The 25,600-nt window shown below is 37.4% G+C and overlaps 2 protein-coding genes across 4 annotated transcripts; one reads left to right on the top strand and one right to left on the bottom strand.

The window, feature by feature from the left end:
- The first annotated feature begins 869 nt into the window (after positions 1-869).
- On the top strand, positions 870-11,931 carry LOC117906793 (uroporphyrinogen-III synthase, chloroplastic). Of its 3 annotated transcripts, none has more exons than XM_034819993.1 (10): positions 870-1,133; positions 3,598-3,685; positions 4,327-4,396; positions 5,233-5,351; positions 7,147-7,242; positions 9,361-9,416; positions 10,219-10,304; positions 10,667-10,801; positions 11,420-11,471; positions 11,559-11,931. In XM_034819993.1, the coding sequence occupies exons 1-10, from the start codon at positions 942-944 to the stop codon at positions 11,580-11,582; spliced, it is 918 nt and encodes a 305-aa protein (XP_034675884.1). In that variant the 5' UTR covers positions 870-941; the 3' UTR covers positions 11,583-11,931. The 3 variants fall into 3 exon arrangements, with proteins under 3 accessions (XP_034675884.1, XP_034675885.1, XP_034675886.1); XM_034819994.1 differs by having other exon boundaries at positions 872-1,133; positions 4,330-4,396; XM_034819995.1 differs by lacking the exons at positions 11,420-11,471; positions 11,559-11,931 and having other exon boundaries at positions 872-1,133; positions 4,330-4,396; positions 10,667-10,805.
- Positions 11,932-12,635: 704 nt separating this feature from the next.
- LOC117905389 lies at positions 12,636-19,608 on the bottom strand. Its single transcript, XM_034818319.1, has 17 exons — positions 19,242-19,608; positions 19,039-19,146; positions 18,660-18,934; positions 18,292-18,534; positions 18,091-18,209; positions 17,898-17,993; positions 17,635-17,740; positions 17,374-17,514; positions 17,084-17,206; positions 15,814-16,288; positions 14,417-14,524; positions 14,041-14,315; positions 13,718-13,969; positions 13,410-13,516; positions 13,216-13,302; positions 13,017-13,122; positions 12,636-12,935 (listed from the first exon to the last, which is right to left on the bottom strand). Exons 1-17 carry the CDS (start codon positions 19,606-19,608, stop codon positions 12,792-12,794), a joined length of 3,132 nt encoding a protein of 1,043 aa, XP_034674210.1. The 3' UTR covers positions 12,636-12,791.
- Positions 19,609-25,600: the final 5,992 nt, after the last annotated feature.

Consider the following 25,600-nt stretch of genomic DNA (forward strand, 5'->3'; position numbering starts at 1 on the left):
CAATTCACGGCAATGTTGAGGCTTGTCAGTAACTTCGGATTAAAGATAAAAGTTTTTTAATATTGAAAAAAAATAGAAATACTTCCTACAATCCAAACGCACTTTTAATCTCCAATTAATGTCATAAATTGAAATAATAATTATTTATCCGGTTCTGTTAAAATTATTTAGCAAACAGAGGAAAGCTGAGAAAATCCGAGGGTTCACACATATATAATAATTGTAAAAAATGAAAAAAAATTCAGTTTGATTAACACTTTTTTTATTATTTTAAAAAAGGAAATGCTATCGGAAGTTGGGCGGCTGCAAAATTGGAAACACCGAAAGGGTAGTGACGGAAGATTTGGACGGCGAAGGTCCATCGTGATTATCATGATTCATGAGTGATGAAGCTCGGACCCACCGGTCCCACCCTAACACGCCTATTAATTAATTCGTAGCCTTGGAAAGGCTGAGCCGCTGAGCCCCTTGTGTTGCAGCAAAGGGCGCATAACGAAGGAAAAGCAACTCTTGCCACACTAGCAAAGGGCAAACCATAACCAAATCTGTACCGTTGGATTATCATACAAACTCTCGGGTTTAGTGTCCCCAGAAGAAGCAACGACGAAGACGGGGAGGAGCGGGTCGCGCTGTCCACGGCAGAGCTCCAGCTCCAGAAGGCAATCACATGATTGTGGGGAGTGGATGGGAAATGATTGTGTGTCTGATATCAATTTGACATGGTACCCCACGGTGTGCTACGTGGCTTCCAGCAGCTTCCACAGGTGTACCTAACGTTTCCGTTTTTGGGGCGGTGTACTAATTTAAACTGGTAATTAGTAAACAAATCCAACACTAATAAAATAAAATAGTGTGTGGGAGCGAATAAAAGGAAGGTGGGGCGGATGTGGTAACAGCTGGCCCTTGCACGACCCTCTCAACGCAACACGTCTCCCTTCCCAATGGCTCACCTCTCTCTCTCCTCTCTCTCTCCTCCACCGTCTTCTTCTTCGTCTCCGCCCCTGCGACTTCACGGGAGAATCTTTTCTCCCTTCTGCCGAGTCCAAGTTTCTTCCTCTTCTACTTCCTACTTGCAGCCGAAAGTCGTTGTTACCAGAGAACATGGCAAGAATGGCAAGCTTATCAATGTTCTGGTACGTCTTTTTTCTTTTCTTTTTTTTTTTACTCTCTAATTTTTGGCTTTTAGAAGTTTTTGATTTCTCAATTCCCAAACTAGGGTTAGCAATGTGTTTGTTTCTGTGTGCCTTTTTCTCTCTCCTTATATATATATATATATATATATATATACACACAACTTGGATATCTTCATTTTTTTTTTTCCTGACAGTATATCTTTTGGATTTGTTGGAGGGTGGGGTGAATTGATGATTAAGTAGTCACATTAGGTGTTTGATTAAATGTTGTAACGAGCATCGCATTTTTCTCAGTTTCCGTAAGGAAAACGTCAAAATTGAGAGGGAAAATGGAGGAAAGTGGGCGCATATTTGTGAAAAGCGTCTTCAAGAAAGAATGGCTTCGGGTGGCCATAACAAGGAACCTTAGCGGTTTGCTTGAGGTGTCAATGGCGATCTTTCATTATCCTCCAAAATGTCTCTAGTTGACTTTACAGAAGAAGTAGGTGGTACATGCTTCGTTATAGCCTTATAGGATTGGATCGACAATAAATTACTTGGTATACGTATGACAGGAGTTCAACAAGAAATAATCTCTGAAATTGCATTCCAACAACACCCGTGAGTTACATAGGGCAAGAATTGACGATGAGGAACTTCTCGTATTAGGTAGCTGTGTGCCAATTGCCACTGTGCAAACGTCAAACATCTTCCACTGATGTTGTTTAACAAACTGTTTACATGGCTCAGGCTCACGTGTGATTCTCAAAATCTATTTGAAAACAACATTGTATTTGATCTTACTTGGTTATCCATGGACAAGTTGAGTGAAAGAAATTAAATTACTGATAACTGCAATTTTAAAAATTTTCATTTTTGCTTTTTTTTTTAAAGAATTTAAGAAAACTGGGAGAAAAATCTTTTATCATTTCCCCTATTTTCCACGATATCTAAATCTAATGTTTAGTTCCTTGGTAAAGTACCAAGGAAAGAAAAAAATGTTAAGGAAAATGATTTTTTCTTGTTTGATTGTCCTATTGGAAAATATAAAAGAAAATAAAATATAACTAAAATTAGTTAGAAATGTACATTTTAAAATTATTTAATCTTTATATCGAAGATTTAAAATAAATGAAATGAATTTGAAGTAGCATATTTCCTTCACTTTTTCTTTCCTTCCATTTTTCCTCTCTATTTTCTTTCCCTCACATTTTCCTTCAAATTTTCTAGGAACCAAACATTGCCTAAGAAAATCATTTTTTAGCATTTTTCCCCCATTCCTTACCATTTTCCACTAAGCGAATATAAGCCTTAAAATTTCCTTGAAAAGATATCAAGAAGTAGTCATTTATCTGTTTTGTTAGTTATGGAGGGACAATCTTCAATAAATAAAAGCCTTTTTAATTTAAAATCAGAATATGAATTTCATTTTGGAACTACCTTTTTGTTGAATGTTGAAGGTTAAAGACAATGTTTCACAACTTTATATCTGGATTCATTCAGACATAAATTTATGCAGATGTTGTGACTAAATCTCATTCTTGATTTTGCCTTTGGGATGAATAACTATTCATGGCTGATTTGTTGATTAATATATTATTTATAATAAAGATGCCTTGTTGAAGCCAACTCAATTATTATTATTAGTATCATTATTATTATTTTATTTAAAGTGATAGCTTTACGTTTACGGTACTATTATTTTTATTATTATTTATATTTTGTTTTTTTGATAGGCAAAAAGAAAAAATATATTAAAAATGCCTAAGAAAAGGCACATTAATGTATTATTATTTTTATTTTGCTTGAAAAGTTCTTTTATGGGTTATTTTGTTTAATTTGGTGAGATGGATAAAATCAAATTTATTGTTAGCCAGCTTGAGGCACATTGCTGATCCTTTCCTTCAACAGGTTACAGGAAAACTAGCTGTTTAACATTGTATTAGGACTCTGGTCCTAGAGGTCTTGGAATCAACACTCTCTTTCTTGAATTGCACCCCCCCTCTCCTTTTCTCTTTTCTCTATTCACTTTGTATCTCTTATGCTCATTTACTAGCCTTTTGAAGATATTGGGGCAGGTGATAGTGGACCAGTGGTTTTATTTTGCTGTCAAATAGTAAATTAATTCCTCCTTCCCTCCCTCTAAAATGGACTAATTTTTTCCAGCACTCTGATGAACTTAACCGGTAGCTTATAAACTGCAAACTTTACTCATTTCATTATTTCAGTGTGTGGTTCTTGGAATGAATTTTGAAGTTTCATTTTTTCAGGAACTTCTGAAAAAGAGTAAAAAAAAAAACCTGTATAAGGCAGTACCTCGTTTCATTACCGATTTTGGTTGTATCGGGGTTCATTAGTACCATGAGTGATGGTGATACTAAAAAGTCATGAGTGATTATGATATATAAGGTTTTGGATTGGTGTATCTACCGCAACAATGTATATGATATAGAGCTAAGCTTGGTATTTTTGATGATGAGTTCAGGCTGAACATGGGATTAACTGTTTGGAGTTTCCACTCATTCAACACACAAAGGGACCTGATTTGGATAGGCTTTCTTCTGTATTAAGTGGTAAGCTCTCAATCTCCAATTTAGCTTGTCTTTGGTTTGCAGCAACTTTTTAATTATTTTCATTATTATTGTTATTATTTTTTAATGTACATGTCATAATTTCAGAATTCAGATCATACTTAGGGCCATATATGATAACAGATTCTACATGCTGATTTAGGTTGCTTGTGTTGGACATGTTGAACCATTGTTTGACCAGTTCTGTGTTTGTTTGCTTATTAGGAAAGAAGTCCTATTTTGCCAAATCTTCTTAATTTTGGGTTGTGAGCATAAAATGGATACATGTTGTGATTTGGGCTCCGGATCTTGTGCCTCATCTGGGTAAATTCAGTTACTCTTGACTGACCCAACTCAGTCGATCCTACGATCCTAAATTCAACATGCGTACCATGAGTAGTAGTGGATCTGCTTCCTTTTCATGTGCTGCACTCCTTGGGAATTTCGTCATGCAAGATGATTTCTATGAAGGAAAAAATGTGATTATAATGTCATTGAAACCCTTTTTTTTTTAATAATGTTTGTCATTCCTAGAACTGGTTGCTTTCTTAATGCATTAACTGCTCGCTCAACCTAGCTTAGAATACAACTACAAATGATATTTGATGCTGTTTGTTTCTTCTTACCATGTTCCTTGATGGCAGCAGATACTGCATTTGACTGGATCATCATAACTTCACCTGAAGCGGGTTTGGTCTTTCTCGAGGCATGGAAGTAAGGGCTACAACTTGCAAGCAATGTACTGCCCACTCTAGGCGATTTTTACAATTTTTCTGATTTAGATGGATTCATCATTTTTTCCCCTAGGGTATACAATTTTCCCCCTATATGTGACAACAATGTTTCATCGGTATTGTTTTTCTTGTAGGCTGAAGTGATACAAATTTTTATTTTTTAAATTACTAGTTCTCCATAATACTTCTTTCTTCCTTCCCCTAAGTGTTGTAACTCTTGTTGGATATATATTTTCTTTTCCTTGGTTAATAATCATTTTTGGACTAGTTTTGGAACTGAGGATTGGCTCTATTGAAATTATTTGGATTCTTGATGGAATCACATTATATTTTGGGAGTCTAGGAAATTCTAATGAGTCTTGGCTGTCAATGGTACAGACAGGTATACTATATAATGGTCTTGGTTGTGCTTGATTTGTTCTAATGAGGAACTTGGTATACATTTCCTGTTTGAACCTGTTTTTCTGATGGAAACAACATTGGATTGTTTGATTGACAAATTTTTCTCTGATGGATCATGTATTATTAATAAAAGTCAGGTTTAAGCAATTTTCTTCTAAATTTCTAGTGGAATTTCATCAGGATACTGTTCTATGTTTTTGTGTGTGCACGTGTTTAGCATTTGATGTTTATTTATTCTCACTAAAGAGAGTGCATGTGATGCTTGAATGAAAGATGTGCAGTATGTGTCCATTTTTAAGCAATGCAGTAACACATCAAGTGTGTCCAAAGATCTTGAATGATGATACTTGTTTTTTATTATGTTTTTGGTTTTAAATTTCTGTTCATCTTAGTAATGATTTTCATTTTCCCTAGGGCTGCTGGAGCCCCGTGCGTAAATGTTGGTGTTGTAGGATCTGGTACACAAAGTGTATTTGAAGAAGTAATGCAGTCCTCAAAGCAATCACTCAGAGTTGCATTTGCCCCATCAAAAGGTTTGATGCATTTGCTTGTATATGCTATGATATGCACAATTTTTTTTTTGATAAGTATATATGTGCATAAATCTATACCTGCATTATGTTCTTCAACTGTTATGCTTGCTTTGTTGGCCACAAAACTTGAAGAGAAGAAATTAATATTGGAATCTCAAACGTTATTTAGTGATGGATAGTTGGAATCTTCTTGCTAACAGAAGAAATGCCATCAAAATTAAAAGCTAGGAATTCACATTGGTAACATAGGTTTTGCTGCTGCTCTGGAAGTTGCACATTTTATTCAATGACTTTGGTCAATTTTTTTGGATTGGAGGATTAAATTTGGCATATTGAATATCCTTTTTTTTCCACTTGTTTTTACCATATTGTTCTGATAATGATTGTGAAAATTTCTTGCTTGTGTATTGATTTGAACTGACACGAGCAATTCAAAGCCCTCTGTGTGATGGAAACGTATAAATTGGTTTATTATCTAATCAGCATTACATCATGTCTTTCTTTTATTCCCTCTGACAGGTTATCAGTACAACAGATAGAAAATATTGTACTTCTGAATTTTTTGTAATGAGCCTCAAATAATTATATATGGGGATATCTAGTGGTCATGCTCTCGCTTTCTAATTTGAAAATGCATCTTTTTCTGAGTTAAAAGATGATAATGTCTCCAATGTGCTTATGTCCAAAAAATCTTCTTGTAATTTCCTTTTCTGACAATAAACCAGCTGTTGATAATTTGATACCTTTATTAAAAAATCTTTAAAATTTTGATGATTGTCTTATGTTTTTTTCTGGTGGGGGAAAGAAATTTAGTTGTTGGTGTTACAAAAGAATAACATGGACCCATACTTGAGAAAATTTAATGTTATATTCTTTTTTTATCTTTTAAATAGGTTGCATATTTTTCTTTTCCTCCTTGCTAAAACTAAACCAGGTACCTCCTTGCCCCAGCCCCTTTCTCCGTGAGTGGAGCCTTAAGGGCATACATAACAAATTTTCTCTTAAAATTTAATATTGTGATTGATCTGACAAATACTTTTCAATCTGCCATTTATGGGGTAGTGGGTCACAGTTCTGGCATGAAATTGACATGTCACAATTCTCAATTTCATTTCAATAGTATCAACATTGGAAATGCTTGCCATCTGAAATGCAGCAACTAAATAAGTTTTGGCAGAGTCTCTTGTCAGATCATCAGTGGGCTCTAATACTTGATTGAGATTGGGGATGTCTATGACTGAAGTGGCACAATTGAATATATACATCGACAATCATATTGCTTCAAGATTCAGTTCTGAAAATTCTCCTCTCATAACAAAGAAAGGCAATTTATGGTTTTGCAGATATCTTTTGTTATAATTGCTCTAATATTGCAATACACAACTCAGGTGTTGCTGACAATGGCTGTTTTGTGGTGTAGTCACTACAGAATTGTCCTATACAGAACTTCAGCATCACTCTATTGCAGTGTTATTTCAAGATCATGCTTTCTTTTGCAGTGTTATTTCAAGTAAATGCTTTCTTTTAAGACTACATGAATAGTTTTTAGGCTCTTACCTGTCTGCAAATATTTGGTGATGGGAATAATTCATCACTATCATATAAACATGTTATGGTGGATAAGCTTTGATTCTGAGTTCTAGACACCATATATGTGGTTTAACTATCTATTGTGTAATGTAGTTGTGAAATGCAATTATATTTTGTTCAGTAAATTTGGTTGTTGGGTAGAATGCTTGGCCTCTACAGATATTGGAATCTAACTTGACAGTATCTATGGATTCCTGCTCTTCAGCGACAGGTAAGGTTTTGGCTTCAGAGCTTCCAAAGGATGGGAACAGGAAATGCACAGTATTATATCCTGCATCTGCAAAAGCTAGTGGTGAAATTGGTATGTGCAATGGTTCTGCTTCCATGCTTTGTTTTGATGGACGTTTTGGTTGTTCTAGTGATTGCGACATTCAAAGTTGGCATATTGTTATTTTCAGTTTGTCTTCTTTCTGATATGTAACAGGACAAATTATTGTTTACTTTATTAGCTCAGTCTGGTTGTGCACACAAAATTTATGTCAATTTAATTCAAGTGAGATACTCTGCATGATTGCAAGATTTGCTCATAAAGATAGAAAAATGTAGTTGTGCATTACCACTGCACTCGGATAAAATGGTGAAGTTAGTGGTCATGATATGAAAATACCATCCAGGGTGAATAGATCCCTTCGGAAAATAAACTAATGATCTCCACACTGGGTTTCATGATTGACTATTCTAAGTTCTACCTTCAAAAAATCATGATTCCAGAAGATGGCTTGATGTAGGACAACCCTAGGATGGTTGTCTATACTGAAAAGTAGGTGGGCTATGGTTTTATTTTTAGGGTATAAGGAATAAATTTTATGGTAGAGAAAAATATAAAATAAGAAATAGAGAGAAAGAAGAAACAACGAAAAAAAGATCGAAAACCTTAGAGTCTCACTAAGGCCTTCTAGGAGTCTCACCTAGAAGAAAATAAATAGAGTCTCACCATTGAGGATTGCAACACTTACAATGAAAGAAAATATAATATTATTAATATCAATTCATCCCTTTGATTTACATCAATTTGCCTATTTATAGGCTTCTCTAAGCAATCCAAGGTCTATTAGGATTCTAATAACCTATTATGACTCTAATTTTAATTATAACATCCAAAGTCTATTAGGACTCTAATAACCTATCGTGTTCTAATTATATTATAACTTAACTAGCTAATACTAATTAAAATCCAACAAATACCAATCCTAATTCAATTTTAATTAATATTAATCCTACTTAAAGTTTACCTAGGTCTTCCCTTTCCTCCTTGAATAAACTTTAAAAGGCTTTCTCCCATCATGGCTTCATTACCATTATAAACTAGATTTGCTTGTCTAGTTAGAAGAATTTGGTTATGATAGAAGATATTAACATAAGTGGTTGGTGAATTACTTCTAGACAAGGTAAATGTTATGTTCCTATAGGGAAAAATCCATGGGTGTGTAGCATTTTGGATTGTGAGCAGTTTTAATGTCCTCCTTTGCCCAAAAATTGAAATGTTAAGGAACTAAATTTTATCTAGTAGGCTTGTAATGGAGAAATAATGCCAATGAGATATAAAGAACAAGAAGGATTTCCACATATGATATCTACCATCTGGAACTTTGCAAAGCCAATTTCAAGTGAGACCAGAAGGAGGAAGAATGGTCTAGAATGTGACTATCCAAGGTGTGTTGTGAAAAATACACATGAATATGAGTGACAATTGACAAATAGACAGCTGCAATAGCAAAAATGCTGAGGTGGCATCAGTATTGCGCTTTATATACTAACCTACATGCACATTAAAATTTAAAGATGTTGGATACCCTTCCCTTTTATATTGGATATTAACCTCCTACTATAAAATTTGTCTCGAACTGTAATAACATTAATTACAATTTGCTATATTATTACTGAACTGTTCTTATTTTTCATCGACAATAAGCATCATTAAAATTGCAACTATGGTGTGTAACTCTATGGTTAGGCTTATAATAATCCATGGATTTCTTCTTTTTCTTGATTGCTAATTTCAACCACTGTGCTGATGATCTAAGAGTTTGTCCTGTCTTGAGTCTATTGATTTGTAGAAAGATCTTCTTTCCCCATGATAGTCAACCTTGTAGAAAAATTTCTGTCCCAGGGAACTTCTAGAGGAACTTTTGATTTTATTTGGCCCTTTAGACTCTGAGCAAATTTTACTGCTTAGGAATCAACTAATTTATATTAAACCTCTCCTCTATATTTGATTTTGCATGAATTAGAGTGAGACTTTTGCATTTGGTAAGTTTTTGTCATGTCTCATATGTAGAAGGAAGATATGTTGAGGTAATCATAAGACTATTATTGTTTGTTTGCAGTTAGGTGTAATTCATGATGTTTATGATCTTCGGATGAGATAAAAGTTGGTAAAAATTAAATTTGAGTGGCTGTTTTTGCATATTTGTTTCAGAGGAAGGCCTGTCTAGTCGTGGATTTGAGGTCACAAGGCTGAACACGTACACAACGGTAATGTATTTCAGTGTTGGTATATAGGTGTTCTATTCTTGTATGAGTTTCATGTTATGGATATCCAACTCTTATCATTCTGCAACCCAAAGGTTATTTAATGTCCTACATAAGGTTTGGTATTTCATGGATATGAAAAGTTATTGCCTACCAAAAAACAAAATTCAGCAACCCAGAGGTAGGCTCTCGCTAGGGCATGGTAGCAGGTTTTTGTGTCTTTTGTCCATTTTGTATACAGCATGTATACTCTCTTTCTGTTAATGCAAAGATTATTTACCTATCAAAAAAAAATCCTGCGACCCAGGGGTTATTTAATGTCCTACATTAGGTTTGGTGTTTTCTTGGATATCAAAAGTTATTGCCCATCAAAAAAAAAAAAATGCATACCAAAAGTTATTGACATTCTGTCTGATCATGGATATTTATTATATTCTCAGCCTGATGTTGTTGGGTTAATAGATTGCCATGGAAGACTGTTCCTGTACTTGGGTTTAAATTTTTATTTGATTCTAAAAAATTAACTCAGGAATTGCTATGTTGGTGTCAAGCAAAGTCTAGAAAATACACCTAACTCATCCATCCTTAACATTTGTTTGATTAGCTTCCCTCTGCTTGTGAGAATTAACTTGATAGCATGCTTAAATGTGCCTGTTGGCAACTATGGTGATGCATTGCATGTTGGCATCTTTTCTGCATCAATGGAGAGTTCATAAATGCACATGGCAGAAAATTTGCATATGTTATCACTGTCCATATGAAAACTAAATTGAATTGGGTAGCTCATAACAGCTAATTGGTCCAGGTACCTGTCAATGATGTGGATGAAATGGTTTTCAAGCAAGCACTTTCTGCTCCTGTTGTTGCAGTAGCTTCACCATCTGCAGTTCGGTAAGCAATTGGTGCACTTCAGTGATTTTATTTAGTTTTTCCAGGTTCATATGAAGTTTGTGGCATCATGCTATGTGATTCTGTAACTCTTTTGGAAGATCTTATATCTACTTAGGATGTCATTTTTAAATTGGAACTGATTGCTTACTGCTTAGTCCCTCCCCCAAATCATACATTTGTGCATTTGACTATCTTGGTTTGGTGCTAGCCACCATGGAGGTGCAGGTTCTAAATATTTTTTTTTTGAAAGGATACAGTTTCAGGGAACACTACTGTTCTTGCCCATTGGGATGCCTAGATTTACCTAGGATTTCAGGTGGGATTGTTTTATTTAATACACTGATACATTTCTATTGGAGCAGTGCCTGGGTCAATCTTCTTTCAGAATCTGAGCGGTGGGGCAATGCAGTTGCCTGTATTGGTGAAACAACTGCTTTGGCTGCAAAAAGATCAGGCTTGAGAAATGTATACTACCCAACAAATCCGGGTCTAGAAGGGTAATTCTCTCTTTTAGCCTTTTTCTTCTTTGTAAGCTTGTATTCTTCCAAAATTTTAATTGATGATTGCACAATCCTTGTGCTTAAGAGTACAGCACGGTACTGGCATGTATAAAAAAAATCTTATAGAAATGGAAGAAAGCTCGTGTGTGTTTGATTTGACAATTTTAATATACTTAATGAAATTATGGGGATATTTCTGAAGGTGTTGCTACTGCTTGTTCATGTTTCTTTATTTGCATTATGTGTTTAATTACTTTCATTTTCCTCTTAAACTTCTAACATAATTAAATTACTTGCACACTTTCTTAAGGTGTTACTATTGCTTATGGCTGAATTTTTATTTGTATTACTTGTTCAAATAATGTTTGTTTTCTCCTTCATTTCAGTTTTATAATTAACAGAAAAGTAGGATGTCTGCAATATGCTAACTTCTTTCTAAGTGTGATGATAATATTCTTGTGAATGCTTATTAAAAACTAATTCAGTCCAAAGGTTTGTTCCACATGAAAAAGGGCATTCTTATGTCAAAATAAATTGGCTTGAAAGTACTAGTCGTAGGGTACATGTACGATTTGGTAGGTTTCTTTGTAACTCATTCAATATTTATTTTGGCAGTTGGGTTGACAGCATCCTTGAAGCCTTGAGAGTACATGATCGATTCCAGAAGGTCTAATTATGGCCTATTGGTAGCTTTTTCAATTTTTTTTTTCCTAATAATTCATTATTAATAGCATGTCCCTGTCTATTCTTGAAGATAAATCAAGTTGTCTCTCCTTAGTTCTCGTCCTCGGCCTTGGCTGGCTAACAAGGAGCCAACAGGTGCAAGTTGAAGCAGAAGCCTGAGATGCAGAAGTTTGTAATTCATGTCTAAACTTGTTGCAAAAACTATGCAAACAGCAGGGCGAAAAGATATCAAAACTGTTCGCTTTCCTTGGGTACAAAATCTTGGTGGCTGTGCTTCTCCCGAGAGAAGAGAAGAGGGATGTTGGATGATATTGCAGGAAAGATAGCCTTAACTTGTATATGCATTTGTGTAGAGATAAGATAGATATCCCATTTTTGTGTTAGGGACCTCTTATGTACATTTGATGCTTTAATGGAAATTCACTTTTGGACAGGTTTTTGTTTTTGTTTTTGTTTTGTTTTGTTTTGTTTTCTATTCTAATGTTTTCACTAGGATGCTTGTGTAATGTGATACTCACCATGGACCATATGTGAAATATGAGGTTTTGTCAAATATTCTTGGAGGAGGTATTGATAGTCAGTTGGGATGTTTTTGAGTTCTTTTATCTGGGTTCCTAAGTTCCCAAAAGAGTAGAGATATATAGCTGTGGAGTTGCAACTTGCAACTGTCACGCGGGTGGAAAGGAAACCCAGAAGTTGTGACATGGCAAGAGATGTCTGGGCGAAGTTGTTTTGTGACAAGTTAATTCACTTTAGAGTGCTGAAGGTAAGTACCGGTGCTAGCCGTGGGGTTCTTGTGAGTGACCGAGTGTCAACATATTTAACCAAACTGGTTAGTTTCTGTTGTGACAAGCAGCTATGGTGAGAGAGAATTCTGTTAAGACTGGAAGATCAATGGGCCGACACAAATATCATGTTGGGAGGTCACATCATATTTGGTCATTTCCATTGAAAATGTGATGGATTTCTGAGCAACATCATGTTAACTCTTGCCATGGACTGATTATCTAATCCTAGGTCGTCCTGTATTCATTACTCTTTTCATCTTCTTCCTTTATTTATTTATTTCCACTTAACTTATACGGTTGGGTCTGTTGTAAACGTCTTAAAGATTAGAAGTCATTTTTCCACCATCTAAACCAAGAGCAACAAAATATCATATATCCTTTTATTTTTCTCGTCCTCTACTTTCCTTTCTTTAGAAGGATGTCATGTGGAATTTTGCATGGTTAATCTTGGTTTCAACAAACTGGAAATTCAAACGATGAAGCAATTACGGAGTCGGAATGGGAGGACGATTCTGTCAAGAGGGAGGAGGAAGCGTTCCCTGGAGGAAAGAGGCAATCATGGTCAGAGCTCGTCCAGGTTGGTAGCTTGGAACTAGATGCCCAGCTCCCCTGACTGTAGCAAAAACCACCCCTTTGTACTCAACAACATATCCTCCAACCTGCCACAACCACCATAGAGGAAAACAGGTGAGCAAGGAGTTGCTTGAATCCACTAAGAAATGCCTACAGTCGTACATTACCTCCTTGTTGTAGTACCATGGCCGCCAGGCTGTTTTGACAGGAAGTTTGAAGGTGTTTATAGAATACCTAGAGGATGTAACTGGAACACGCGCATCAGTGTCGCCGCTGCGGGTTTAAGATGAGAGTTATATTGGCGGTTTAGGTCAAAATTAAGAGCTATGATACAATGAGACATAAAACAAAAGAAGCTGGACGCACCTGTATATCCATACGCTGATTCCACTCGCCATCAGCTGCTTGATTGTGGGTAAAATGGTCGTTGGGCTGTCTGTCCATCCCACTCCGCTGAAAAGTAAAATAAAACCAGTTACCTATTTTAATGCATAATGATCAAGTACTAGTACTATGGTCTATTCTTATTTACAATATGGAAATTTCGCTAATGGTAGTACCTGCAAGCTCCCCATGTGGTGTTTCTTGCATGAAGAGCCTTTTGGACTTCAGCCAGATTCAGATAGGACTCCACATAATAATCGGAGCAGGGATCAAAATCATTGACCTAATTACATTTACACAAGATGAAGAACATATCTGTCTTACTTGAGTTGATAAATAAGGTCCTCATTTGCTCTCGTGCTTGTGTTAGACAGCTAAACCCACTAATAACTATGTATAGCAGAAAATACGTTAACATGATAATTCAAGAAACTAATTATGTTCATATATTAACAGTCAGGAAACGTAGAATCTAAGGACTTACAGAACCCACGGAGCGGGAAGTCGGTCCTGATGAATGACAGAGTGGAGCATATATGTTGTAAACATCAATATGTCCGACCTCTCCGTCTGCTTGATATGTGTAGTCTAGGCATTTGGTTGAAAAATTTCCAGTAGTGAAGTCACAGTATTTCTGAATGCCAGCGTTACTTTCGTCCGAGCTCAAAGCATGCGTCCAGATATAATCATAAATCCCCTTAAGGCTGGTATTCTCATCTATCCAAGCATTCCCAATCTGCGCCAAGAATTGATGAAGTTGGAAGAGCAGTAGTCATATGAATTGAAATAACGTGGGGATGGACTCACCGCAATGCCTTTGAGGTTGATGACGGTTTGATTAGTTTTGTTGTTGTTTGAGAGAATTGTGTAGGCAAGCTGAGGTACATAATGACCGGAGTAACTCTCCCCGGTTATGAAGAAATCCCGGGTTTTATACTGCGGGAACCTCTCGAGCCAGTTGATGAGAAAAGTATAGGAGTCCTCCGCCGTCTTCTTGTCACCCACATTGACGTAGTCAGATGATGTGTTGGAATATGAAAACCCCACTCCGGCTGGGGACTCCAAGAATATCACATTTGACACTGCCATTTTTTCAAAGCCCATGTACCCAATTATTAATTGTTACGGATAACAAAGATGGGTGTTGAGGAAGATCAGACATGGATATCAAGATCTTGCTCACCGTTGTTCCATGCATACTCATTCCGGAAAAGCGTTTTTCCATCCGGGTTGACTCGGAAAGGTCCCAATTCCTCCATGGCTCCATATCCAAGGGATGAACATCCTGGCCCTGCACATCCCAAACATCACCCATCACTTCTTCCATTAGCAGTGGGTTGCCGTTTTATGGCATCGCTAACCATTAGAAGCTTTTACCTGTTTCACTGCCCCAGACGGGAAGATGTGTATTCTCACTGGTTGTGAAATAGGTAATTTTTGAGGTTAGAGCGGTCATGGGAAGCACAATAACACAAGCAGTCATGTCAAGAAATGAATGTCTGTCTATACTTCTTTGGAATGATTCAGAAATTTTACGGATGGTAATATGCAGGTTTATGAATGAACATTGAAAATTAATTATGGAATCCTGTTACAATCCCATTATATTAGTCATGTCTTGATGGATCGACTTCAACCTCCTTCCATTTTTTCTTATTCCTTAATTTGATATGTTGGAATCATATACAAAAAGTTCTTGTTGACCATTAATTCGAATGAAGAAAGTGGAACCATGAGGCACAACATAAACAGCCTAGAAATATTTGGCCTCAAATATGATTGGGCGAGTTCAATGCTGGCCCTCAGTCGCAGAAGTGCAACCTATGTTTAAGCCTAACACCAGTAGCATTCATGGCTAATGTTGCCTATAACTTGTTGGTGACGTCCATTGGTGGAAACTTGGTTGTAGAAGTCCACTACCTATGAGGCCTATGATTAAGGTCAAGAAAAGTACCATTAATGGCTTGGGAGTTGATAATGATCTTCTCAGAAGGGCACTAATCAATGTGGAAGACGGGATACAAGAGCTGGGGCTACACAACCCTTTTGAAAGTAGGGTCAGCCTTCAGCCTAGTTTTGTACTTATATAGGTGAACTATTAGGGAACATGTCTATTCTACTTTACATTTCTGGTCTGTTGTGATTGGCATGTTGGCATCTCCCCTGTGCTTCATACAATTCCTAGAGTGCTCTCTATGGACCATCAAATTCTGTTTATTTCTTCTCAGGGTTCAAGTTCCTAGCCTTCCAAATGGGAAGAAAATGGTGAAGTAAAAATTTCAATTTAAGAAGATAAAAACCAAAAAAAAAAACTAAGAATTAATTTTTAATGTCTAATGATGAAAAAGGCTTCACCATGTTTTGGGTTAAGACTGTAATACCCCATGTTATATCACATCTGCTGCCTGTGTATGTAGACATGCTGGCTTTTGTAACAGCTCCTCACTTCAGGGATGTCTATCCATGTTCATTATATTATATAGAATTCTTTCAAGCTTATGAAAGATTAGCAATTCTATTTTGCAGTTTCATAATGTGGGTGCCAGTTAATTTTGTACAAGTTGGATAGCAAGAAATTACCTCCATTGAGCCACAACACCAGAGGCTTAGTAGAAGAATCTTCGGGTGATTCCACAAAGTAATAGAACAGTGCTCTTCCTGCCTGTGGATCCACCGTCACGTAGCCTGCATACTGATCAAAATTCACTCCTTCAGGCTGTCCAGGCAAGGACTCGATCTTGTCATCTTGCATCAACCCATCCTGGGGTCCAATATACAGGGGAGAAGCATTCCCATCCCTACCATCTAACTCATCCCACAGTTCAGACCGAGGAGGATTTGCTGATCTCCGGGATTTTATCAGCCTATAAAGGTTTTCAGTTTCGGTGGCGCCACTGCATGGGAGCAGCAAAGCCAGTTGGTAGCAGAGGAGGAGGGGCAGCAGCCATGTTAAGGGTGCAACCTTCATGTTGGGTCGTGGTACTTGGAATAGAAGCTTTTTGGTATCATTTATACAGAAGCCCAAATGATTGACGTGATGGACAATGACATTTAACTTTATAATATTATTTGTTGATAAAATTATTTGTAAAATCATATGATCCATATTCCCTAGTTAAGAGCCAAGTTACAGCTTGTGACAATTAAGCCTAGAAACCCTCATATGGCCGGCCATTCTGTGATTCCATTGTTTGTAAAGACCAAAGCCTAAAAATTGGTTCTAGGAAGTTGTTATTCAAGAAATTGTCTTTCTCTATTCTTCTTCTTCTTCGTCCTATGTGTGTAGTTCATATATTCTTGGCAGCCACGGTTTCTTCTTCCAAACTGGCTGAATGATTTTATGGGGTTGGATGGGAATGCATTGTCTCATTCAGTAATTCCTAGTCCCAGCAATATTGTGGGTTGCTTTGAATATGGATACCATAAACGTAAGAGAGAAAGGAAATGATTCCATCTGGGGGGGGGGGGGGGGGAGAGGTTTCATTTTCATGGAGATGTCCAATTTGACTAATAGAATTGACTCATCCAGAATTGTGGGGAAAAAGGGGTCCATAGATCAAAAAGAAAATATTTGCTTTGATCTGCTACTATTTTTGTCGGTGAGGTTTGTTATATCTGTAAACGTAAACCTAGAGGAAATAATTACACCATATGAAAGCTGCAACTTGATTTTCCAGTTTACTGACATTTGATCCCTCCTTAAGGAAGCTGGCTCTGTTACATGACTAGTTTCTATTTGCTCTTCCAACTTTGAATCTGACTTTGTTCTCCAATTATTTTCATAATTTCTTAAAATTTTTATGCAAAAATTGAAAACAATACTAAATTTTCATGTTGATGTTAAAGAGACCTTGTGGTAGGCTGAATAAATATCCTTATTGAAGTTAGAAAGCATGTCATATCCCTTGTTCCATATGTAGCAGGCTGGGGGCAGAGGGACAAAGCCATTGAAATTCTTTGTAAAAGCAATTACCTAAGTATTGAGATTCTGAAAACATTATTAAATTCCAATCCCATCTAGAGCTTATTAGATAGTTCTTTTTCCGCTCCTGTATACATATCCTTCAAGCATTAGAAAATAGAAATAGTGTGTGTATAGTCTTCCTCTGTTCAACTCCCGGGTCTAGTATTTAGTCTCTAACATGAAGCTCCAAGCGTTCCATTTAAGAATGAACAGAAGAGTTGCAGTGATCGAGCCGGCTGATAACTGGGGACGAAATGGCCGGATCCTCTAACAGTCACAAATGTCAGGTTTTGGTATTCCACAGCATACCCACCAACCTTCACAAGCCACAACTTTGTCAGTTTCGTCTCCATTTTCCAGGAAAATAAATTACATCAGGTCAATCCCAGATGTTTGGAGGGCTTGATAAAGCTAATTAAGGGGCTGTAAGCTCTTACCTCTCCTTGGGTGTACCAGGGGTACCACGGGGTCCTAACTAATGTGCCCAATTTCTTAAAGAAATACCTACTAGAGGTCACGGGTACTACACCATCTGTGTCGCCACTGCAAATTAAATTTGATTTTGTTAAAATCCACAACACTTCAAATTCATTCTCTCTGTCTTCAATTCTATATATTATCTTTCAAAGCTCTAATATTAGTTAATGGGCTTTAGTTGTGAAGCAGTTTTCAGAGTAATAACTTGGTTCAGATCCCTTGCCTGTATATCCACACTTGTATTCCGCTGCTCATCAGCTCCTGAATGCTGGGCAGCATAGTTGCTGGACTATCCTTCCACATCCCAAATATATTTACACTGAAGAAGAAAAAGGATGGAGTGAATGAAATGTGGAGACAAAAAATCAGGAAATTAGACGTATACATAAATGTTGCACTTGGTTGGGTGGCATTGCCTGCAGAATTCCCATGGACAAGGAAGACCAGTAACGTTTGCATGAAGTGCTTCTTGAACTTGAGGAATGTTCAAGTAAGCATGGATGTAATTCCCCGAGCAGGGATCGAATGCTGAGATCTGATAACAGAACATTGTAAAGAATATGAGTAAATTCTTAGAAATTGGCCTAGTGTTTTCTCAAGGAAACAAGACCACTCACAGAATTGGAGTCCGCTGAAGAATTGCACAAGGGGGCATAGATATCATAGACACTGATGTTGCCCATAGCGTTATCTGCTTGAAGAAGCCATGCTATGCACTCTTCTGATGCAGATTCTTCTGAAGAAACATTGCAGTTCAATATAAGTTCCATGTATATTTCATCTGAAATGAGAGCATGGCTCCAATAGTAGTCCACAATTCCCTTAAAAGCCATTTCCCGATCCACATATGGATTACCCAACTGTTACACCACAACTTCCTGTGTTAAGGTTCATATGATTTCGCATGTATGGATCCTTCAATTTACATATGCAAAACAAGGGGAATATGAGAAATACTAAATCTGTAGTACTTGTAGGAACTTACGGCCATTCCTCTAAGGTTGATTATAGGTAGGTCTGGAATACTGTTGAATAGAAGGATGGTCTGTGCAAGCTGGGGCACATAATGACCTGCATAGCCCTCTCCAGCAATGAAGAAATCCCTTGTCTTGTATTCAGGAAATATCTCCAGCCATGAAAGGAGAAAAATGTAGGAATCTGAGGCAGTCCTGTAGTCCCCGCTTGAATTATAATCGGATGTTGTGTCTGAGTAAGAAAATCCCACCCCGGCTGGGGACTCAAGGAAGATGATGTTGGCCTCTGGTAAGAAATTGAAGTATCAACACCATTATGCTGTTTAGTTCTATGATCACTTACATCTTGATATATGCACACAGCAGTGGACATTTAAAGAAGTAGCTCACCTTTGTTCCATGCATGTTTATTTAGATATAGAGTTTCTCCATCTTTGTTGACTCTAAATGGACCCAGTTCCATCATTGCTCCAATTCCAAATGAAGAACAACCAGGACCTGCACATCCGATGTATGAGAATGGTGACAACCCAATAAAGCAGGGAATTTTTTCTTTTTTCCGAAGAAATTTACCATGCAGGAATAAATATTACCTCCATTCAGCCACAGCACAAGGGGCTTAGTAGTCGAGTTCTGAGGTGACTCCACAAAATAATAGAACAATGCGCGCCCTGCCAGAGAATCCACCGTAACATACCCTGAGAACTGATCGAAGTCCACTCCATTGGGTTGTCCAGGCAAGCTTTCAATCTTATGGCTCTCTTTCAACCCATCCAGAGGGAACTTGCTGGTTGTATTCAATGGAAAACTCGTCCACGTCCATTCGTCCGACAACCTACCCTTCGACAATCCCTCTCTTATGAGCTTTCCTATTGGATTGAATCCTCTGCCTCCATAACACTGAACCAATCCCACCAAGCAACACAGAGAAAACCAGATGTTGAATGCAATATTCGCCATTTTTTCAGAGACTACTACTTTTCACTTTTTTGTATGTATCAAATTTAAAGGCAACGTTCAATTTTATAAGTGGGTTTTGTTAGATACTTTGATGTCAATTCGATGGACATTTACAATTTGGTCAGTAGAATTGACTCATTCTGAATTGTGGGTATTAGTATTACAGCTTCAATTTGAGGGCAAAGGGGTCAACAGAACAAAAACAATATATTTGGAAAATATTTCCCTGATTTGCTACTATTTTTGTAAATGAGGTTTGTTACATTTCCAAGCGCTCTTGAAGAATACCAGACTTGGGCTCGGCTCCGCTTGGGCTATCAATCTCCACAGGCCTTCATAACAGGCAGGCTTTAGGCAATGGGCAATGGCCCATCCAGCATTCAGCCACAGCACGGGCTGGCCCTCAGTCCACAGTCAAGGGAGGAGGTGGAAGCCACCGTGTGAATACTTGGCTTCTGAGACTATAGAGTGGGTGGAGTTCAATTGACTGATGCATGTCCATTTCTCCACAGAGAATACTGTTGTCTCCCACTCTCCAGTTTGTTAAAGAGGCTAAAATCAGTTTACAGCATCCAATTCCCCTAGGGGTGCTGGCTCTGCCACATGATTAGCTGTTTCTATTTGCTCTTCCAATAATGTTTGATTGTGCTCTTTGAATATGATTCTGCTAACCTCACTGAATCATAGGCCAAATTAATTCTAAAAGGTCGTTCTCCTAGTTTGAAACTTATGGGCATCGAAGAGCTTGTATACATATCCACCATTATGTAACCTCATGCCATGCTAGATGACTTTTGAACCGTGTTCACATCACAGAAGTCAGCATTAGTTGAATAATACCACCTCTTTAAAGCTTCATTGCTGTATAATCAGTCCCCTTGTGAACGTGGCACGCTAAAGTTGGTTTCCATGAACAGACTAGAGTAAACCTTGAAGGGACTAGAGAGGTATGTATTTTCCTGATGAGATTTTTTCTGAACAGCCTGTTCACGGGTTGACAGTTGGCACGGCTGTTCGAGTCTTTGTCATGACTCCCTCAGGTGTTAAAAAGAAGTAAACAACTACACAGTTTCCTACATCTGCAGCTGAATGACAAATTATTTATTACTAAATGCAGAGAAGTCAGTGTGGTACGCGGTTTTGAATGTTCTTGTTCCAAACCAATCTCTCTCTCCTTGTTTGCTAGTGAACTTCCATAAGTAGAAACCATTTTGAAGGAAGCATTACATGTCATATATATAGCTATTTGAGACGACAATTTCAACATTACATTTTCAAACATTATAAAAAAAGAGAAAAATGAACTATTAATTGAATACAGGGAATTAGAAGAACAACTTCATGTAGAATGCAGTTCAATTAGTAATAAAAAGAAGAAGAATAAAACTGTGTGCCAAGAACAACCCTTTCTACTAATTACAATCAAAATTAGTATAACGTGAATAGGTTTAAGCCAAGTACAGGGAAATAGATAGGGGACCATTTCATCACCAACGCTGGCAAAGTCAAGACTAAGACACAAGCAGACAGTGACCCCGAATCAAGCTTTCTGACTATTTTGTCATTAACTCTGTCTCATTACCCCTCTCCTTCTCTCCCCCTTTCCTGCGAGTGGAAACAAATGAAATGAGATATAACTCACCGGGTTGAGCCATAGATGCAGCTGGTCGATCCAAACTTGCATGGTTCTGGCCAAGGGTCTGATCCTAATTTCCAAATGACGGTCCACTTGCCATTTTCTGCTTTGCTTCTTTCGTTTCATTCTCTTTCTTTTTTCTTTGGACCACATTTCCACAGCAATAAGGATGGTGACTTACCACCATTCTTTGACAATTGAAAAAACAAAGCAATGGGGGTGGCAGTTCTAGATTACAAACGCAAATCTAGTTTTTTTTTTTTTTTTTGGTGTGATGTAGGTGGGAGATTCTAATACAAACTTTTTCTGTGGAAGCTAGTGCCTCAAAAGGCCAGCTGTTAACCAAGAAGGGACACTTATTTTACCCCAGTTCATGATCATATCAAACACACATTTTCACTTTTGATTGCTGGTTGAGTAATTTTTTTTCATTGAAGTATTATGACTGATCGTAGTTATTCAACAATATAGATTTGTCGGTGTTCTACAAATGATCTTATAGGGGACCCAAGACATGACAGAAGAAAAAGTGGTTAACCTTACAAGCTTCAAATCCCGAGCGAAAGTGGCTTTTGATCCATACCACTGAATATAAAAGAGCAACTTTTTAGAATGGAGCTGCTTTTGCCCTTTTATCAGGACTGCACATTTTTATTTTTCTGCTTTGGCCTCACTCCCACATAAAGCAAGACTCAAGAGAAGCCAGACACCCCATGGAAGGAGTCAATCAACCACCAAAGATATATAGTAGGACCATACCTTCAACCTCATGGTACCTTAATTCTGACCTCGATTCAATAATTATTTGTATTGTTTGGAGGGTGGGGATGGTATCGGCAATCATTTATAGGAAGTCGCTATTCATACCATTCCATTACCTGCAATTTCTTTGTTAACTGCAAAATTACATTCATGGTGTATGCCACGGCCATTGATCCATGAGTGTGACATACATAACTTTTGAGATGGCCTAGCAATGTGGGATTAGCTAGCCAGATTACACTCCCTTGGAACCAATTGTGTTGGGATGGATAGAAATATTTTATCATCCCCAAAAGTTTTGAATTCATGTCCATTAATGAGACTTTCAAAGGAGCTATTTTGATTCTCATTAATTTTACTAAACTGTAATGAGAATTGCACTGGAATCCCATGTGAAAGTAAACCAACAATGCTGTTGTTTTTGTTGGCATGGTACTACACATAGTACCATAAAATGAAGATAGGGGAAAAAGAAAAGATGATGAAATGGGGAAAAAAACATGGGAAATGACAATAGTAGATAAGCTTTAGTGAAAGAGGTACAATCATTTTAGTGGGCTGAGGATCGACTCCCTTTCATCATCAAAAGTCCCCACACTAAAAAGCTTTAAAAGCTAAGAATTGGGCACTTTTTAAAGGGAAAACATGGATGGATAGATAGGTGTCTTTGTGGAAGAAATGACTTGTGGGGTATAGCCCTTATGGAATTGCATATAGGACCATCTCCATAATCTTCATCTACAACAAATTTGAGTTTTTCTAATCCAAGACCAGACCAACCAACCATCAAGGACTATCACCATCTTCAGCCAGGGAGATAGCTTGCTGGTGGGGGGTCACACACAGACATCCAATTAATGATTCCATTGGTCTCTCAATGGGCCCATGTACCTTCACTCCTTTTCTTTTCTTTTCTCGATCTCCATGCATGGATCTACCTACACTTTGTTTTGTTTCATAAATTTCTATTCAACACTTTCTTTAATGGGGAGTCTTTCTCTTACAGAATGTTATTTTTTCCTAGGAAGCAAAGAACTTCCCATGTACAGAAACTCTCCCACAGTTGAATTCTTTTCTTAAGTGATGAGAAGACGGGTATAAAGTACTTGACTTGGTGTTAAATAAAGCTGTATAAATTGCTGTACCCAGATGCTGTTCTAGCATGTTGCAGGGACCCAATGTTTTGTTTTATAATGGGAAAACAGTTGGGCATGGTAGCAAACCCATCCAAACCAAGGGTCCAGTACTAACAGGCTCCAATCACTTCATCACAATGTATTATTTCCTTCACAAATTTGCAGATCTTTTTCATTTAGATGACCGAATTCTACTTCTACCAAGATACAATGATATTTTGTGATTTGTGGCCCTTGACGGTGGAGGGCTGGCTCATGTATCTCTTTTTTCTATGTTGTCCAATAACCAAAAAACATAATCATATGATAGAGTGTCTATTACTGCTGCCATGCTCTTGGCATAAGAACCCTGAGTCACTTTCCAGCAACCAAAAACCATTCGGGCTTGGGACATCCTTTTGGGTGATTTTAAGAAAATTCCCTTTAATCCTTGGATTACTACAAATCTGAGGCACTGCTTGGGTGCTCCTCCCAACTCCCAATCATGCGGTACCTAACAAAAGTTACTGCCAAGGCATCCATCAGAAGAACCCTTCTATGGATTCCTTGGCTTTCTGATGCACCTTTCCTTATATAGTCTCTTGAACTACATGGATCCAAAACCAAAGGGACATTGACATAACAAACATATACATCAAGTCTCTGCCTAGGGCTGAAACTGTTAATGACTGCAACGTCTCATCTTGCATTTGAGCCATCACCAAAAAACATGGGCACTTCACCTCCACTATAATTGAGCAACAGACACACACAGCTTGGCACACAAATCCTTTCTTTCTTTTCCTCGCCTTGACTTAGTGGTCACAAGTCCATAGTCGAACGAGCACAATTATGGAGGCATAGGATCCATTGCAAGGCGGCAAGGCCCCCCCCACCCTTCAAAGAGTTTGGGCACACCAAAATATCACTGGTGTTGATGTTAATCTCATGCTTTTAGGACGTTTCTCCAATACATTTCCCCATTTTCTTTTTAAAATTCATTGTCAGAAACTTTTAAAAATGTTGTCGAAAGTGTATTGAATGTGAAGTTAATGTACCAACATGGTATGATTATCTCTTGTGATTTTTCTTTTGGCCCTCGCATCAATTAATTAAGTAGGATGTCCGTGCTTTGGTTGCATTCCATGTGCACTAACAAATTCACCTTCTACCATGTAGCTTCCAGTATTTTAAGCGTTCCACCCCGACTTTTTCTGGGTGTTTGGGTGTTTACTAGCTTTCATTTTGGCTGTCAACAAGAATCCTGACAAAAATTCAAATCAACCAAGCCATAAAAATTGTATTTTTATACCTAAAAAAAAGAAAAAAAGAATTGAAGTTGACATTTCGTCTGCAAAGAGAGAAGATCTGCTGGCAAGAACATTATTTTGGGTAAGAAACCATGTCCCCTTACCCCGCATCCAGCGTTATAATAATTTGTTTATACGTGTACACACATATAAGGTTTGGGTTTTGATTTGTGATTGGTCAAATCAAAATTTATAAGCACGGCACGTTGGAGGCATTGTCTCCATGCTGAGAGAGCGTTACAGTGTAGGATTAAGACTACTTTAATAGCAATAATAAATTGAGATTTTGACGTCCGGATCTTATACTTATTCCCGTCCGTGGAATCACAAATCTGATTGTACAAGTTTTGTACAAGCTTGTGTTCTAACGATTCAATTACATGGGAATTTATTGTATACTTTGTCGAATTGATTATCTTATTCCGCAGATACCCGTAATCTTTTCTACAATTTTTTCCATAGGAGATGATGCCGTTAAACGTGGCTTCTAATAATGACCCAAGCCCACTCACTGTCCTTTCCAAATCTGTCTACAATCACCTCATTATGATTATCTTGGAAAATTATATTTTTATTATAGTAACGTTAGAGGGAACTGATTGCCTAATTGAGGTGAAAAGACGATAATGCCCTCAGAAGGGTGGGAGTTTGACAAGGACGGTGTTGTTTATCAGAGAGAGATTAGAGAGCCCAAATGAGTCATTTTGATAAGGCAGATAATTAAGTGATAATTAATGGTGTAAAGAAAAAAAATGACGTCACTAAAGATGAGATTGATGGGTTGGGAGTTGGAGGGGGAGTGACGTGGCAGTGGGTGGTGTGATGTGGCCTTTCTCCTTTAAACTCAACAACCAACCACCACCTATTACCTCCTTTAGTCCTACCGCCCAATCATTATAATTACTAAAATTTTAAATTAAATTAAATTATAATTATAATTCACGCATGTAAAGAATGTTAAATAAAATCTCCACTATAATTGTCATTTTTTAAAATTCAGGTAGACATGTCATTGTCCTTTTTTTTAATTCAAAGTTTCAAAATTAAGAACGTTAAATCTGGAAGCCATGTGCACGTGACAAGTGGCTTACAAATTGTAAGAAGATATTGAAGCATCTACCCGCGGGTCTTGGAATGACTTTTAATTTAATCTTTCCCCCAAAAAAAAA

This window comes from Vitis riparia, chromosome 18, assembly GCF_004353265.1.
Source record: "Vitis riparia cultivar Riparia Gloire de Montpellier isolate 1030 chromosome 18, EGFV_Vit.rip_1.0, whole genome shotgun sequence".
NCBI lineage: Eukaryota > Viridiplantae > Streptophyta > Magnoliopsida > Vitales > Vitaceae > Vitis > Vitis riparia.